At 42.8% G+C, this 15,821-nt stretch overlaps 1 protein-coding gene across 1 annotated transcript; it reads left to right on the top strand.

Moving 5' to 3' along the window:
- The first annotated feature begins 1,194 nt into the window (after window positions 1-1,194).
- On the top strand, window positions 1,195-14,727 carry LOC118771900 (rab GDP dissociation inhibitor beta-like). Its single transcript, XM_036520051.1, has 11 exons — window positions 1,195-1,339; window positions 7,690-7,797; window positions 8,176-8,275; window positions 8,931-9,065; window positions 9,939-10,137; window positions 10,446-10,577; window positions 10,980-11,079; window positions 11,964-12,135; window positions 12,486-12,630; window positions 12,734-12,788; window positions 13,559-14,727. The coding sequence occupies exons 1-11, from the start codon at window positions 1,295-1,297 to the stop codon at window positions 13,712-13,714; spliced, it is 1,347 nt and encodes a 448-aa protein (XP_036375944.1). The 5' UTR covers window positions 1,195-1,294; the 3' UTR covers window positions 13,715-14,727.
- The last annotated feature ends 1,094 nt before the right edge of the window (window positions 14,728-15,821 follow it).

Genomic DNA, 15,821 nt, shown 5'->3' with positions numbered 1-15,821 from the left:
ATCACAAATACTGCAGTTGCCTTTTTTATGCTTCTCACCCCTTTTATGGTTTATTCTCATTCTCAGTCATTTGACACATTTAATTGCAAGTCACTTTCTGCCCTACTTTAACAAACACCATCCAAGTGCTGCAATACTTCATACTGACTTCAGCATGTGACCTATTTTTATAGGAAGAAAGTACAATAAAAAAAAAAACTTACTCAAGCAAAGGACTGTAAAGGAAGAGTAGATCAATACCACACTGGTATTAAACACTGGTAGAAAATCGTTTGTGAGAAAGCAGAAATATATATTTACGTTTGGGAGTCACATGACTACTATTAAATTGCACTTCAGGTTTTTTGACACCTCTGCATCTGGCTTGGGCTTTCCATGTTTTGCATTAATTATAGCAGAGAGGGGGTTTAAAGAGCCACAGGAGATAAAGGAGGCTAGATGTTGTGAAAATAATATGTGATCCAGAGAATAGTTTGCATCCAGATGTGGAATTGCAAAGAATGTTATAGAATGAATCTGAAGTTCAGAAATCCCGTTGCTATGCGAATAATGGTGGTAGAAATATGCAAATGTTTTTACCTTCCCTGTTGAATAGAAGACTTGGCAAGTGCCACTCATCAGGAAAGACCTGATGTGACTAAACTGGAGAACGCCCCTGAATGACCAGCACCGTTGGGTTTTGAAACTATCAGTGTATAGCAGTGGGTTTTGTGTAATAATGGGTTTTGAAATTATCGTTGTATCATTGAACTGACATGACAGAAGCTTACAGGCAAGTATAAATATGATGAGAAAACGTATTTGTATTAAATATCAGAGGCAAATTAATCAAGCCAGAAGTATAAGAGGCTTGTTCATCAGGTACAGCTGCACAGCAAGCTTTTCTTTCTCACCATGTAAATTCTGAGTGCTGATTCTTGTTTCTGTCCATACGAAGTCGCCGGCTATGAGGCAAAATAAAATAGACATGCGCTCGATTTTGGAAAGGTATTGCACATTTAAAAGGTGGAAGTCGACAGCGTGTGAGAATGTTTTTACAATGGGAGTATATAGACAATAATTCTGCTATCAATCATATTAATCGCTGAAATTATGAGATGCTCAGCCAGGACTACAAACTTGACGTGACAGTTTAACTCTTGTGATTGGCGGAGGCTGGACGCTGGCTCCTCCCTTAGTGCGAGTTGGAACCGCTTGACGTGGAATTGGACCGTTTCATCGTCAAACTCCGCCGTTCATCGTTTTCTTTGTAGGCTGCAAAGAAGAGGAAAAAAAAAACACTTGAGCTGAGAAAATGAATGAAGAATATGATGTTATTGTTTTGGGGACCGGACTTACGGTGAGAAAACAGCATCAAGCAAGCTACCGGGGTTGGGCTGCACATTATAAAAACGGAAACAATCTCAGACTCTGTCGTCAGTGTCAGTTCGATTGTCCAGTCCAGTATTTTGTAATTGTATGTGCGTTAATAATGCTGTCTTGACATTCTCTCTATCTAAAAGTAAACGAGTTTTTTAAAGTGCTACAGCTAGTGTAGCTGCCTATTGAGGCCTGAGCAGAACCTGATATCTAGTACTAACGTTAGTCTAGCAAACTGACTAACGTTAATTGGGTTGCTAGGAAGCTGGTCGGCCTGTTGTCCGTGTATCTTAAAACACAGAATGTGTGTAATCTGTCGAAATCAGTGGCTAGCTATCATGTGAGAAAACTTGCTTTGTTTCTGTCGTGACACATGCAATATGTCTGTAAGTTGCATTTCTCGCTGATCTAGACTCGATCTATGAACTGCATTTCTAGGTAGCTAATGACTTGAAATGTACAACAGCAAGCTAGGTGGACACAGTTGAATGGGCTGGCAACAGTTCCTTAAGGGTCATTTATTAGCCTTTGCTAACGACATTTATCTAAGATGTCACCTTGCATCTAGTGTAGCTATGGTAGCTGTTTTGTCAGACGATTGCATTTATAAGTGATCAAAGTCATTGCGTGTAGCTGATGACAAGTAAAATGAACTGTTCGGTGGTGGTGGTTTCAGTGCTCTGGTAGCTAGTTTGGGTGGAGACCCAAGTTTCCTCTTCATTGCGTGTGCTGGAACTCAACGTCAAATGATAGCCGGTGAACAGGTCTATATTTCTTTTTTTTTTTTTTTTTTTTTTTGCTAATTATAAGAAACAAATCGTTTACCAGGAATGTTGTTGGTTGACAACGAAATGAATCATTGCACGGTTTAAATGAACAATGTCAGTGCCGTTTACCTGCCATTTACTATCCTTCCTGTCTTAGAAAAAGAAGTCGAGTGCGTGCACGATAGACCATTCAAAGACCAGTTCGTTGATTTAAGTATCGCTAAGACTGTACGTGTGACCAATCAGAAACTGGTGCGCAGCATCAGCTCACCATGGTTGTACAAGCACTGGTTTTTATTATCATTGTGTTGTCCTAAAATGTCAACTATAAGGAGTATGTACTTGTGCCCATTATATTTGATAGGACTCGTGGAATATTTTAATTTGGTTATCACTTTCCTCGTAAAATCTTGCGGTTTTCCGGTGTTAGTCTGTGGTTTACGTTGATCTTTGGTCCCAAGACGCCATATTGTCGTGGCCGCAGTTACGGCGGTCGAGCTAAAGTCGCGGCTGCTGTAGATGCGTCATTTGGCAAAGCCAAAGTTTGCAGATATCCCTTGTAATTAATCCCCAGGTTGCCCCGGTGAACTCCATATCGACATCCCTGTCTGAAGTTTTCTGACAGCTTGGTATATGATTTAGCCAATCCTTGTGGATTTTAGAGATGACGTTTGGGAGTGAACCGGGAAGACAATGCAATGTATTGACCGTTTTGTTATTGCAAGCTGTTTTGCATTATGAAAGTGATGGAGACGCCTTCAAAGCACCATTCGAAACGCATCTGATCATCCCACCCCTCTAGTTATAGTATATATAAATATATATTTTAGATTTACTGTTTGTGTACTCCACTGAATTTTATTCCTGCTGCTCTATTCATATAAACCTGATCTTCACACTTTTCATAAATGATCTATTGGACAGATCAAAAATTTCTGTGTCTATGTGTGTTTAAGAATGCAAATTTGGATGGCAAAAATCTGACTTGCTTCGCTGTTCATTGTAAAACCACTGTAAAGTAATTTGCAGAAATACCTTTATACAGTCTCAGGATATAGGATCAATATCATAACTATTTATCCCCCGTGTTATTGTTGTTTAGCTTTGAAATAACTTGGAAGGTTTTTTTTTTGTTCTTTTTTTTTTACCCATACTCATTGGATGGTTCTGATGGTTCTGACAGGGCTGATGGTGTCCAGTGTACTTGTTGACCACCCAAACACTTTCCCTGAGTTTGATTCTGGGTGCTGTTTAAGTGCAGATGCAATGTATGCCTTTGTAAATGCTTACGTCATCTTGACTAATTCCATCTTAAGACTGACGTTGAGTAAGGTCACGCTGAGAACGCTGGGCCAGAATCCTTCCTGGCACAGCAGTGAGTTGTTACTGAGTCGTGGGGATATTCAGCTCGCTGTTCACTGTTTTGCATTTGTTGGTTTTCAGCAAGCGAATCATATAATTGAGCCTTGTCACATTTTCCGATTGAATACTGGATAGTGTGTTTCATGATTAGCAAACACTATATGAAGTACATCACAGACAAAGGTTAGTTATTTATGAATTGCACCCATTAGCCAATTTGTCGTTGTCTGGAAAGTGAATCTTTTCTCACCTATATCTATATAAAGAGGGCAAAGTTACACTTAAGAATGTGAACTTGTCTTCCTTAAAAGTGGAATTTCTGTGTGTTACTGTCACTGACCCCGCCTTAGTTACCGTAGTCAACCACTTGACCTGAATAATGGTTATGTCTTCTGGGTGCAGTCTGTGTCACCATCACCTTTTTCTGTTGTAACCTGAATGGTGCCCACATGACCTATTTATACTTCTTGCACTCTGGTGCATTTCTCAAAACACTGGTAGCAGTTATGAGGCTGATTGACGCTAAACAAAATTTAACAATAAAGCCTGCACTTTGTTCTCAGCCTTCAGCACAAATAAAGATTAACTAGGAAAATTGTGAAGAATACAGAATTATAGTTTGTACTACCACCACAGCTGACTTAAATTAGGATCTGGTATGGCGTTGTGGTTTACTGAATAATCCATAACTCCCTTTCTTTCATTACAGTTTTGTCAGGGTTTTACATTTTGCTGTCACATTTTGTTGAATCTGTGGTAACACTCTGGTAACACTCACATTTGTACTGTTATAAAAGAGTCAGGAGGGATTGTTATATTCAAGTCGTGATTGGTCCTCCACAGCCTTAGCAAAAATGTAGGTCTTTTTTAGGACACACATTCTCAGTGTCCTACTACTGCTTGTCCCACTAAGCACTAAAACAGAACCAGTACTTTTGGGGAAATGTTTTGAAGTTTTAAAGTGACAGGTGGAGATGAACAGAAGAGTGGCTGACTAATATAGATGATTAGTGCACCAGTGCCACTAGTGCAGTGTTTCTAGTAGTCATGAGGAGAGTCCTTAGCAAGGGAGCTTCACTCAGGGACATCCAGCTCATATACTCTGTGCAGTTGGGTCATCTTGCTGCGATACTGTAGCTCTGAAGCTGGGGATACACACGCCTGATGTTTGAGCGAGATGTGCCAATGGTATAGTCGGTCAGGATCTGCTGACAGTCTCTGATAAATACTCTCACTGTTAGCTGAGGCTGATTGAATGGGGAATGGGGTAGGGAGTGGGCAGCCGCCAGCGGTTTTGGCCCATCGTCAGGTGTGTATATCCCCAGCTTTAAGCATTGTCAGCGGGCACTCGTAGGTGTCAGTTTGGTGTTCAAAACATGGTCTGTTGCGTGCGTTTTTGGCTGCATGTGTCAATGCTTCATGCATTCTAGTTCTTATTTTCCATGAGACTGTCAAGAAGTTATAGATCCCTGCGCTCCAAGTAGGAATACAGTCCATTTTTGAAAAGTCAGTAGTCTTTTACTTCCAGTGAATGTATCCTAATCAAAACAGGTTTTAGCCATAAGGCCATCATAGTATGATCAGCCTTTTAGAATCAATCATTCAGATTGCACATTTATTTATTGCTCAATTATATCTGAGTAAACTCCTCAAGTCAAGGGCAAGCAATTCACTCATAAGTACTTAACCTTGTTAAAGTTGGTGGCTGAGAAGTTGTACTTTTTAGATGGTCAGAACAGCATGTTCTGTTGATGTCCTTAAAAAGGGAAATGGAACCTTTTTTTCTGTTCCCCCATCCCACCATCTTGAGTTCAGGTTGAAAGGGACTTTGAAATGACAGGAAGCTGGTCTTTTTTGCTTGAGTGGTGAGGTCATCGTGACACAGAGACGTGTTTTTGTAAAGGGGGCGAAACAATTCAAGCTGTTTGAACTGTAGGGTGGGGCATGGCCTTTCTGTATTTTGCTTCCTTGTGAATGTCTTTTGAATAATGTGAAATGATATACTCCACACCCAGAGTGTCAGATGAGAATGTAGGACATTGTTAGTCAGTCCCAGGTAGATCCAGTACATTTTTCTGTTGATAATTTCACCTTGATTGAAGCCTAGAAAACAGCTTAAGACTTTATCATTATTTAAATTATGGGTTAAAAAGAGCTTACATATTTGCAAAAAAATGATAAGTGTGTAATTGAAGAAGATTTGCAGCCAGCCATTTTGGGATAAAGTTACACGGCCTGATGGATTTGATGCATACTTGATGTTCTGTGCAGAGGTGCCACCATAACCTTGCTCTGGCATTACAGCTGTGTGGTGATCAGGCCCCAGAGTTTTACTCCACTGCGTGACCTGCAAGTCTCGTGGCATTTCAATCTCAGCAAACAGCACAGTGAAGTAGAGTTATCAGTTGTATAACAGCAATTAAGAGTTCATCATTGCAAAAAAAAAAACAAATAACGTATGAATGGGTAAGGGAGGAGGATATGAAACATCAATACACAAACAACGACAACACTGCATACCAATGGGTGCAACTTATTTTGCACAACTTGCAGTATATTTATACCATACACAAAAGATAAACTAGTAACAGACTGGCATTTAGCATCACGAAAACACAAGATTATTGAATATGAGATTTGGTGCATGTGAGGGGAATCCTCTGTCAAAAATGGAGGCAAAATGAAGGATTTTTCTAAATTGGTTTTAAATTCATTCCATGACATGAGTGAAGAATTCTTGTGTTACAAGTTAGAACTCCTGTATTTTCTGTGTACATTGATTTTGTTATACTAGATAGATCAGACATTCTGTACCAATTTCAGTTATTTTGTAAAATAATCACTTGTACCGGTTTGAATTTTGAATATTTCTTTGGTAATTTTGTGCATAAACATAAATTACACTATGGTGTGAAGGGTGTAAATATGATCTGTGTCTCCTCTCTCTTTTATACCAACACTTTAAGATTATGCACTTTGTGCTTTCCAAGCAGAGTGTTAATGTTTGAGGCTTGTGTGAGAGAGTTCTGTCAGTAATGTAAACCAAACTGTAATTAGGGTTGGCTGAACACTCCTCACAGTGCCAAAATAGGGCGTGCACTTCCATTTGTGTTGTAAAGAATCACAGACATGCTCTGAGGGAACTGGCAAGATCTTAGAAAGGAAATGGCTGCAAATGGCCTTGTTTAAATCACTAACAATACAAAGGGGAGATGGCCATTCTTTTATGTTTGAGTTGGAAGTCGAAATCTGTCCCACATAAGGCAGTCTAAGTCCCTATCGCTTGCGAATTTGTCCCACGTCTTGGCCGCTGTGACTTTTGGCCATTTCCATCCCTGCCAATCCACTGTCAAATTTAGAGGGATAATCTGGATTACAAGACCCGTATCGCCACATCAGGCTGCTGGCTAACAAGAGCCGCCCAGCCAATCAGATTTCTCCTCGCTAATTCAGATATTGGCAGGTATGGTAGGTGTCTGAGTTTGGGACAGTCAGACAGCAGCCAGAAGGCTTTATATTTACAGCGAGTGTTCAGCATTATCCCTAAATGTTACCCAACGATGTCCATTACAATGAATTTCTTAATGATGTCAAGGGATGATTGGCATCAGTACTCTGTTGTTGCTAAGATTTGCAAGGGGGATCTGCTTAGCAGATCCAGCTAAATTCTCTTAAATCATGTTATCAGTTTTTATTAGTGGAGCAGGGACTGAGGGGGATTGCAAAGGCAGTTCCCCATTCAGGATTTGAACCCAAGTTTCTCCCTCACATCTCCCTTCAAAGACTTTAAACAATTGCATATATAAGTATTCTAAGTATGGTGGTCATTGTGTTTGTTGTTAGATACGCTTTTTAATAGATGTAATTTTGAATTCTTTAGTTCTTTGTGTACATGTGGAGTAAAGCCTTAGTTGCACTTACAATGACTATAACAAGTGTAACATTTGTGATTAAAATTGCTAGCTGAATGGAGTTAGCATTCAAAGTGAAAAATGACCTTGATACAATAACAATAAAAGAATTTTATTCAATCGGAGCTGTTTTAAAAAACGATGCCCAAATGCTGACAGAGACAGTGTGGGGGGGAAAAATGTTCTCTGGTGTGCAGCCGCAGTGTGGGGAAGGCATAGGTATGAGAATAATGGCTGGTATGTGGCACTCAGATGCATGCTGGGATTGAGGTTCCTCTTGTCCCCCTCAGGAATGCATCCTGTCCGGAATCATGTCTGTGAAGGGGAAGAAGGTGCTGCACATGGACCGGAACTCCTACTACGGGGCGGAGAGCGCCTCCATCACTCCGCTGGAGGATGTAAGACCCACACCTTTTCTCCCTGCTGACCTCCTGCATGTGTCTCTCCCTGTGACCAGATTCAGTTAGGTTGTGTTGACGGCCAATCGGAGACGGAACAATGTGACCAAAGCTCAAAAACACACAGGCGTGGTCCTACTGCGGTCATAAGACATGCCCACCCTGAGTGTTTCTTAAGGTGTAAAGGAGTATCACACATTTTACTTATTTCTCTGTGTTCATGGTAAATGCTGCCAACCCCCCCCCCCCCCCAAACCCAAACTCCCTGATGTACAAAATCCTAAACCAGTCACTCATAGCCACTGGAGGGGTTTTTTGGAATCTGAAACAAAATGTGTTTGTTCATTCAGCTGATGGCTCTTCGCATGTGTGTCATAGCTGTACAAACGGTTCAGCCTGCCCGGCAGCCCCCCGGAGTCCATGGGAAGGGGAAGAGACTGGAATGTGGACCTAATCCCCAAATTCCTGATGGCCAATGGTAAGAACTGCCAGCAGAATCCGAGCACAGCGTCAGGGCTGGAATCTGACGCTGCAACCCAGGGATTGGCAGTAGGCCCGGCGCTATGGGGGTGCTTAGGGGTGCTTGCACCCCCAGACGAGCCTCAGTGCATCCCTACTTGTCTCCTTATATCCTGATGTCTACATAGTATTTATGACTTTTTGTGGCCCCACCATGGATTGCAGTTGCGCCCCTCTGTATTTTCTCCTGGCGCCGAGCCTGATTGTCAGTTTACAGCAAGACTGTGTGGCACTTATGTTGGAGTGCTCTCATTGCTCTGCATTGTGGGTAGGACTTTTTGATGTTGAGCATTTTCTTGTCCATTTGGTGAGTTCTGTGACCTGAGCTGGAAAAGGTTTGATTGCATTTATGTGTCAGACTGCTGTTGCATATTTTGTCAGAGTAGTTACAATATCAGCGTGCTATTGGGAAAATGTAGTTATTTTTAGTTTTAATGTGACATTTAATGTGCTTGTCATAATGTGGTGAGCTTGTGGTTTTCCTTTTTAAGCTTTAATTCCATACGATGAAGCTGATCAATAATAAAACACAGAATAGCAGCGTCTAGTGTTGTGAATCTGTACAGGTGTGTTATAGTGAGAAGACAGAGACTGATGGTTCCTCTCCTGTCCAGGCCAGCTGGTCCGGATGCTGCTGATCACACAGGTGACGCGTTACCTGGACTTCAAGGTCATCGAGGGCAGCTTTGTCTACAAGAAGGGCAGCATCTACAAAGTGCCGTCCACAGAAGCAGAGGCCCTGGCGTCCAGTGAGTGACACCCCCAGGGAAGGAAAAGCCTAAAGAGCTGAATTTGGATCTGACAATTCATGTCATAACATCTTAAGACGCCTCCACTCATCAAGGGGAAAATAAAACAGAAAACGGGCACCTGCTGTTTGTGATGGTCGTTCTGTGGATCAAATGCAGTGTGTAAATGCCCTCACTGGGATAAACTAATTCTTCAAAGGCATTTCACATTGGTTTATGTTAATACTATCTGTGTGGGACTGATATGGGCTGAGTCACACCCGCTAATCAGTGCTTTATATTTAGAGAGTTATGTAGTGAACAGCAGGTCTGCATATGATAGGCTGGTCTGTTGTGGTTGTTTGGGGAATATGATGGGAAATGGTAAATTTTCAAGTGATGATTTTATGTATAAATATGGGTAATTTGCCAGACACTTGTTTACCAGGTTGAGAGGTTTTGTCTATTTTTATCTGTGTTGGGCTGATTTATTTGAACACATGTGTTTCAAGCAAGATGCAAGGTATTAGTATATGGTTTGGTTATTATCTAGCTGAATAAATGTAGCTAATCTAGGTAGCCAGCTACTGAATCTAGCCATCTAGCTTGCCTTTTAAGTATGCCCGTATCTGTTCTATGGTGAGTGATCACATATCTGTACTGAGTCATGATGGGGACCTCTAACTGCATCCCAGAGTGGCTTCCTTTTAACACATCTACCTACTTGATGCAGAGTAAATGTGATACAGAAAGACATGGACAGCAGACAGCATTTGGTCACTTGGGACAGAGCTATAATATCTGTTATCTGTGATAAAAATTATTTGTGATCATGCTGAATCTTGGGGCGCTTAATGATGATGTCACTAACACCAGCATGTTTTACCCTTCCAGACCTGATGGGGCTCTTCGAGAAGCGACGCTTCAGAAAGTTCTTGGTGTTCATCGCCAACTTTGACGAGAACGACCCCACGACCATGGAGGGTGTCGACCCAAAAGTGACCACGATGCGAGATGTTTACAAGAAGTTCGACCTCGGCCAGGACGTCATCGACTTCACTGGCCACGCCCTCGCTCTCTACAGGACAGACGAGTGAGTGGCCATTGTTTCCACCGCTCAGCGTGATTGGTCCCAGGTCTCCTGTTTACAGCACCATCGTGTGGCTGTAGAGTTTTCTTTGCCCCACGTTAGAGATGCGTCAGCATCAGGACGAGGTTCCACTCCCAGGTGTGTCTCCACTGTTCCTTTGTCTAAGTCACCCTGGAAAAAAAGTCCAGATCTATAATTGGGTTCCAGAAAGAGAGAGCTGTTGAAATGTAAGGATGTTTAAGAAACCATTGTTATATTGAAAGCATCACTGCCTGCTAAGAAACCATGGGTGTTTTGTGTCTGTCCCTCAGATACCTGGATCAGCCATGCCTAGACACCATAAACAGAATCAAGCTGTACAGCGAATCTCTGGCCCGATATGGAAAGAGCCCTTACCTCTACCCTCTCTATGGCCTGGGGGAGCTGCCACAAGGCTTTGCCAGGTAAGAGACACACCTGTCCACCTACTCCTCCGTCCCTTGCCTCTACCCAGGGTGTGGGAAGGTGTAGCTGCCACAGGGCTTAGCCAGGTAAGAGATGAGAGATCACCTCTGTCGCTCTCACCTGTCTTTCTGAACCCCACATTCTTCCCACTGTAGAGATGGAGCCAGGCTGGCATAACCTTGAGCAAGTGGGCTGACAAAGACAAATCAATCAGAACTTGAATAAGGAACCCAGCTGGGTTCTAGCTCTACAGTTTGAAAGGTAAACAATCAGCCAGGCTGGCTCTAGCTCTCCAGTGTAACTGGGGTAAAATGGGCCAGACTAGCTCCAACTCTACAGTGGAAAATGGATATGCTCTCAATATCTGACCCTTTCTCTCTTTTTCTTGCTTTCTCTCTCAGATTGAGTGCCATATATGGAGGGACTTACATGCTGAATAAGCCCGTCGAGGAGATTGTCATGGAGAACGGGAAGGTTGTGGGAGTGAAGTCTGAGGGTGAGGTAAGATTTCCACCCTCTCCTTATAACACAGTGCTTGAGATAGTCACACACTCATTCCAGTAAGAAGCAAAGGTCAGCACAAAGGTTTGAACTGATCACAGTAGCACCCATGCAGGTAATCAGTTGGCATTTAACAGTCTGGCTGTCATGACTCTGTTCAACCCGAGTAAACTTTAGTACGTGCCTTAGAAAACCTAAAAGCTAAAATGCTGGCTGCAGAGGGATATGGCCTAACCTATGTACATGCTGTGTGTAAATGCAAAACCCAACAGAAAAGAAAAATGGCCTTACAATCTTACAATCCAGAATCCAGTCTTCGGAGCCTTATGCTGGGGTGGCGGTTGTGTCTGGGTTTTTGTTCAATTTTAGGTGTTACCTAAAATTGCAAAAAAAAAATGACAGCAAGCAGGTACAAGCCGCAGGAATGTCTGAATAAGTACAGAATTAAATATTTTTGAATCAGAGCTGAAGCTGCCAACCAGTGAAGTAATGAATACTGCACAAATGGCACGCAACTGAGTTCCTGTCTCCCTCCAAGCCGTGGAGCTCAAAACACCAACAAAGTCTTTCTGCACCTCAGCCATGTAGTCGTATGTATTTTTCTGCCACACCATGCAATGATGTAAGCAGTGCATGACAGCTCAAACAAGCAGAAGATAAAATCAAAACAAAAGTGTGAGTGTGAGGTGTATGTGCTCCTATTCCTAACACAGTGGAGTGAAGCTGTTCATATGCTGCAAAATGAACAGCGTTAAGATGAAGTAGTGTGATCAGCTAAAGATTTGGCATGAATTGGAGGGGTGTACCCTTACCTGTTTTTGTATGTCTCAGCCTTCTCTGTTTGTTTCCCCTGCCCCACCCCCGAATCCTGCTTTTTACCTCAGATTGCACGCTGTAAGCAGTTGATCTGTGACCCTAGCTACGTGACGGACCGTGTCACCAAGACGGGTCAGGTGATCAGGGTCATCTGCATCATGAACCACCCAATCAAGAACACCAGCGATGCCAACTCCTGCCAGATCATCATCCCCCAGAACCAGGTCAACAGGAAGCACGGTCAGTCTGGCAGGAAGTGACATCACATAGAAGGGAGATAACATAGAGGGGGGGTTATCTGACTGGCAATCTGCATGAATAAAACTTCTTTAGACTGATTGGCTGTCAGCCAGGTATAAATGTAGAGATTCAGTCTTAGGGTCAGGCCTTTGGTCAGCATGGAGTTTTGTGAAACAGTACCCATGAACTTCTTTTCAGTGGAAACCTGTCTTCTGAAATGGAGGAAGAGAGAAACAAACCCGGAACAGTTCTTGACTTGTTTTCATGCTCATCGTATGGACAAGTGTGTGTGTACTGTGCTGTGAGCTGAAGCACTGCATTGTGACCTCCTGTCTGTGATGTGATTGCAGACATCTATGTGTGCATGATCTCCTACGCGCACAACGTGGCAGCCCAGGGCAAGTACATAGCCATCGCCAGCACCACGGTGGAGACCGGTGACCCGGAGAAGGAGATTAAACCCGCCCTGGACCTGCTGGAGCCTGTGGAACAGAAGTATGAGCCTCTTCCTTTGTGCCCGTGTGTGTGTGTGTGTGTGTGTGTGTGTATGCGCATATATGTGTATATGTGTGTTCATTTGGGTGTTCCTCTGTTTCAGGTTTGTGAGCATCAGTGATCAGTATGGGCCCGTCGACCTGGGTGCTGAAAGCCAGGTTAGTAACAGATTTGCCTGTGTGCGAGCTCAGTCTGTTTAGAGCAAAGGATGTAGGAAGCATCATTTATAGTTGACTAAGGCTCTGTCCTGCCCTGACATTGATGCAGTGTAGATTATAGGGACTGGTACAGCCTAGATGTCTCCTGCCTTCCCTTCAGTTGGGACTAGCATTATATTACATTGAATCTACTAGTAGGGTAAATGCACAGTGCAAACCATTGCATATTATATTGAGAGCAATTGATTCATAGAAAGCACACCCTATGATTGACCGTCAATGAATTGTCCAGTTTTAAACTGATGTCAGTCAAGCCAAGACTAAAATGCTTATCAGACACCTGTATCAGGATTATTTGCATGTGTTGTGAGTGATGCTCTGAAGATGGCCAGCCCAATTCTCTGTGAGCACTGACTAAAATCATGGAAATTAAGTCTGTCCTCTCCCTCCCTTGGTGGGACGGTCCTCCAGTTAAGGGAATGTCCAAATCGTTTGCCAGCATTTGTGATTAGGCAACCACTTCACAGACTGAAAAACAACATTTCTGTTGGCACAATACTTTAACTTGAATGGGTACACTTACCTTCTGTTGTGCTGGAAGTCACTCTGGATGAGAGTGCCTGCTAAATGCATGTAATGTAATGTAATGTAGTGTAATATAATATAACATGCAGGCAGTGCTTAGGCCTAGCCCTCTGCTGGTATGTTGTTGCATGCTTGTGCCGTCTTGATGACGAAGAGTGTGTGCGCGGTTGTCTTATTTTGGCCAGATCTTCATCTCCCGCTCATACGACGCGACCACTCATTTCGAGACCACCTGCGACGACATCAAAGACATCTACAAGAGGATGACGGGCGCAGACTTTGACTTTGCGGAAATGGAGCGCAAGAAGAACGACATCTTCGGCGATGCCGGTGACCAGTAAAAGCATTTAGACCACCCCAGAGTTTCCCCATACGTACAAATGACTCTAATCATCTAATAACTGTAGCTGACTGATGATCCAGGCGTATGTTCGGCCCATAACGGAGGTGAATAGACAATGTAACTTTGTATTGTAGGGGTGAAGTAGGGAGAGGGATAGGAGTTTATACCCTAATTTTGAGCACTGCACTGACTGTTGGTAAATGCCTGCTATTTGGCCTGACACTCGTCCAGGTCTTTCGTGACAAAAATGGGCGTTTTGTCCAAAGATGCTAAACAAATTGGTTTTATTCCAGTGGTTAATATGGGGAATATTCAGCACTGTTAAATAATATATGTTTTTTACCTTTAGGAAGTCTTATGTGAGTGGCCCACATTTTCTTGACTGTGTTGAGGGTGGAAGGGAACAGTAGTAGTAGCAGTAATGAAGTTTCGTGGTCCACCTTTTTCATTCACTAAAACATCCTTTTTTCTTGGTGATTTTTGATTTTTTCCTGAGGTGTGGAATAGCAGTGGCACTTGGTTGAGACATGCTCAGGACTTGACCTTACTATCGCGTGTCCCTGTCAAACTGTGGCTGGGGAAACCCAAAGAAAGTGATTGACTGGCTCAGCACGTGCTTTGCGGACATTCCAGGCGAGGGCGCCTGATAAATTGAGTTTTAGGTTTCCTAAGGGCTGGCAACCTCCAGCTGAGGTACACTGATATGCATTAAGCAACATGACAGTGAAGATGAATAGCACTTTGGGTTACCTTTTAACTGAACTGCAGTATGTTAAGGATGCTACATACTGACTTATTGACCCTGTGTAGCAGCATGTGGCGCTCTTCAGCTGAGCCCCGAGGGGCTGGAACAGAATGATCAGTTTTAAACCATTGCACCTAAGGAAACTTGCAAGTAAACCAAATGGATCAAAGTGTGCAACGCAGGGTTTAAACTGACTGTACTGTGACTTTAGGACCAAATGGCTTTAGTGGTCTGGGGTTTATCCAGGCAAACTGCTACATTTTGATTTCTGTACTGGAAAGTAAAAGAAGACTTTGTGAAAGCCTACCTGTGTTGTTATTGTTAAGAGGTGTGTGTGTGTGTGTGTGTGTGTGTGTGTGTGTGTGTGTGTGTTTGATGTCCCATTCAAGATGATGTGTGGTGCTCATTCTCCTGAATTTGGGGTATGGGGAGGTCAACCCTGATTTCTGAGTCACAATCCTAACCTGTCTCTCTATGTCCTTGAGCAGTTAAATAATGACTACTTTGCACATGTGGTCACCTGACTTTTAGCCTAATCCAGCTACCAGATGTAGGGTTTGGTTGGACTGAAAACCAAAAGCATGTCTTGCTCATCCATCAGAGGTGTCACCCCTACTTATATTTCACTTCTTTGAAGATTTTACCACATTGGTGCAACCTCTGTTAGTTTCCAATGGAGGCAATTCTGACTTTTTGTTATTCCCATTACAGTGACAAACATTTCAGGCAGCGAAGGATGCTATTTATACACAGATCTGATGTGCAGCTCCAGGGGTAAAACATTGCTTCCTCTGCACCTGTTGATTATACTTTGTGAAAAAGACTGTGCCGCCTATCTTGGGTGAGTAAGTACAAAAAATTTTACACTGGATAAAGACTTACCTCCACTTCCTTCAAGTGAGCTTTGGGGAAAACTACACTGGGTCAGTTTGCTGTGGGAATGTCTAAGGTATTGCTGACCTACAGCCGAGAAGGCCCAAGCTGACGCGAAATTCACACTGGCATCAGAGTTACACGCTGACAGTAACGGGCAGTTCCAACACAAAAAGCATTTGTAAAAACGCAACTATTTAAATGATGGCAAGAACATTTTACAGGAACAAATCCAACTGAAAAACGGATTCTGAGAAGTCATCACCTTTTAAAGGCTAAAATTTCTGACAACATAACAAGGGTATCCATATGAAGAGGTCCTGTCCAATTGGGCGCAATCTTCTCATTGTCGTGCTCCAAGATTGCTCCCATCCAAACGGGTGGATCTGTTCCCTTGTCATGATCTCTGATTGATGAGGTCCAATTAGAACTATTAAGTACTGTCAAGTTCGTATGGGTATACTTTTTTGCTGTACTACAGTCCAGC

Source organism: Megalops cyprinoides, chromosome 25, assembly GCF_013368585.1.
Source record: "Megalops cyprinoides isolate fMegCyp1 chromosome 25, fMegCyp1.pri, whole genome shotgun sequence".
Taxonomy (NCBI): Eukaryota; Metazoa; Chordata; class Actinopteri; order Elopiformes; family Megalopidae; genus Megalops; species Megalops cyprinoides.
This window is presented reverse-complemented; position numbering and strand designations above follow the sequence as displayed.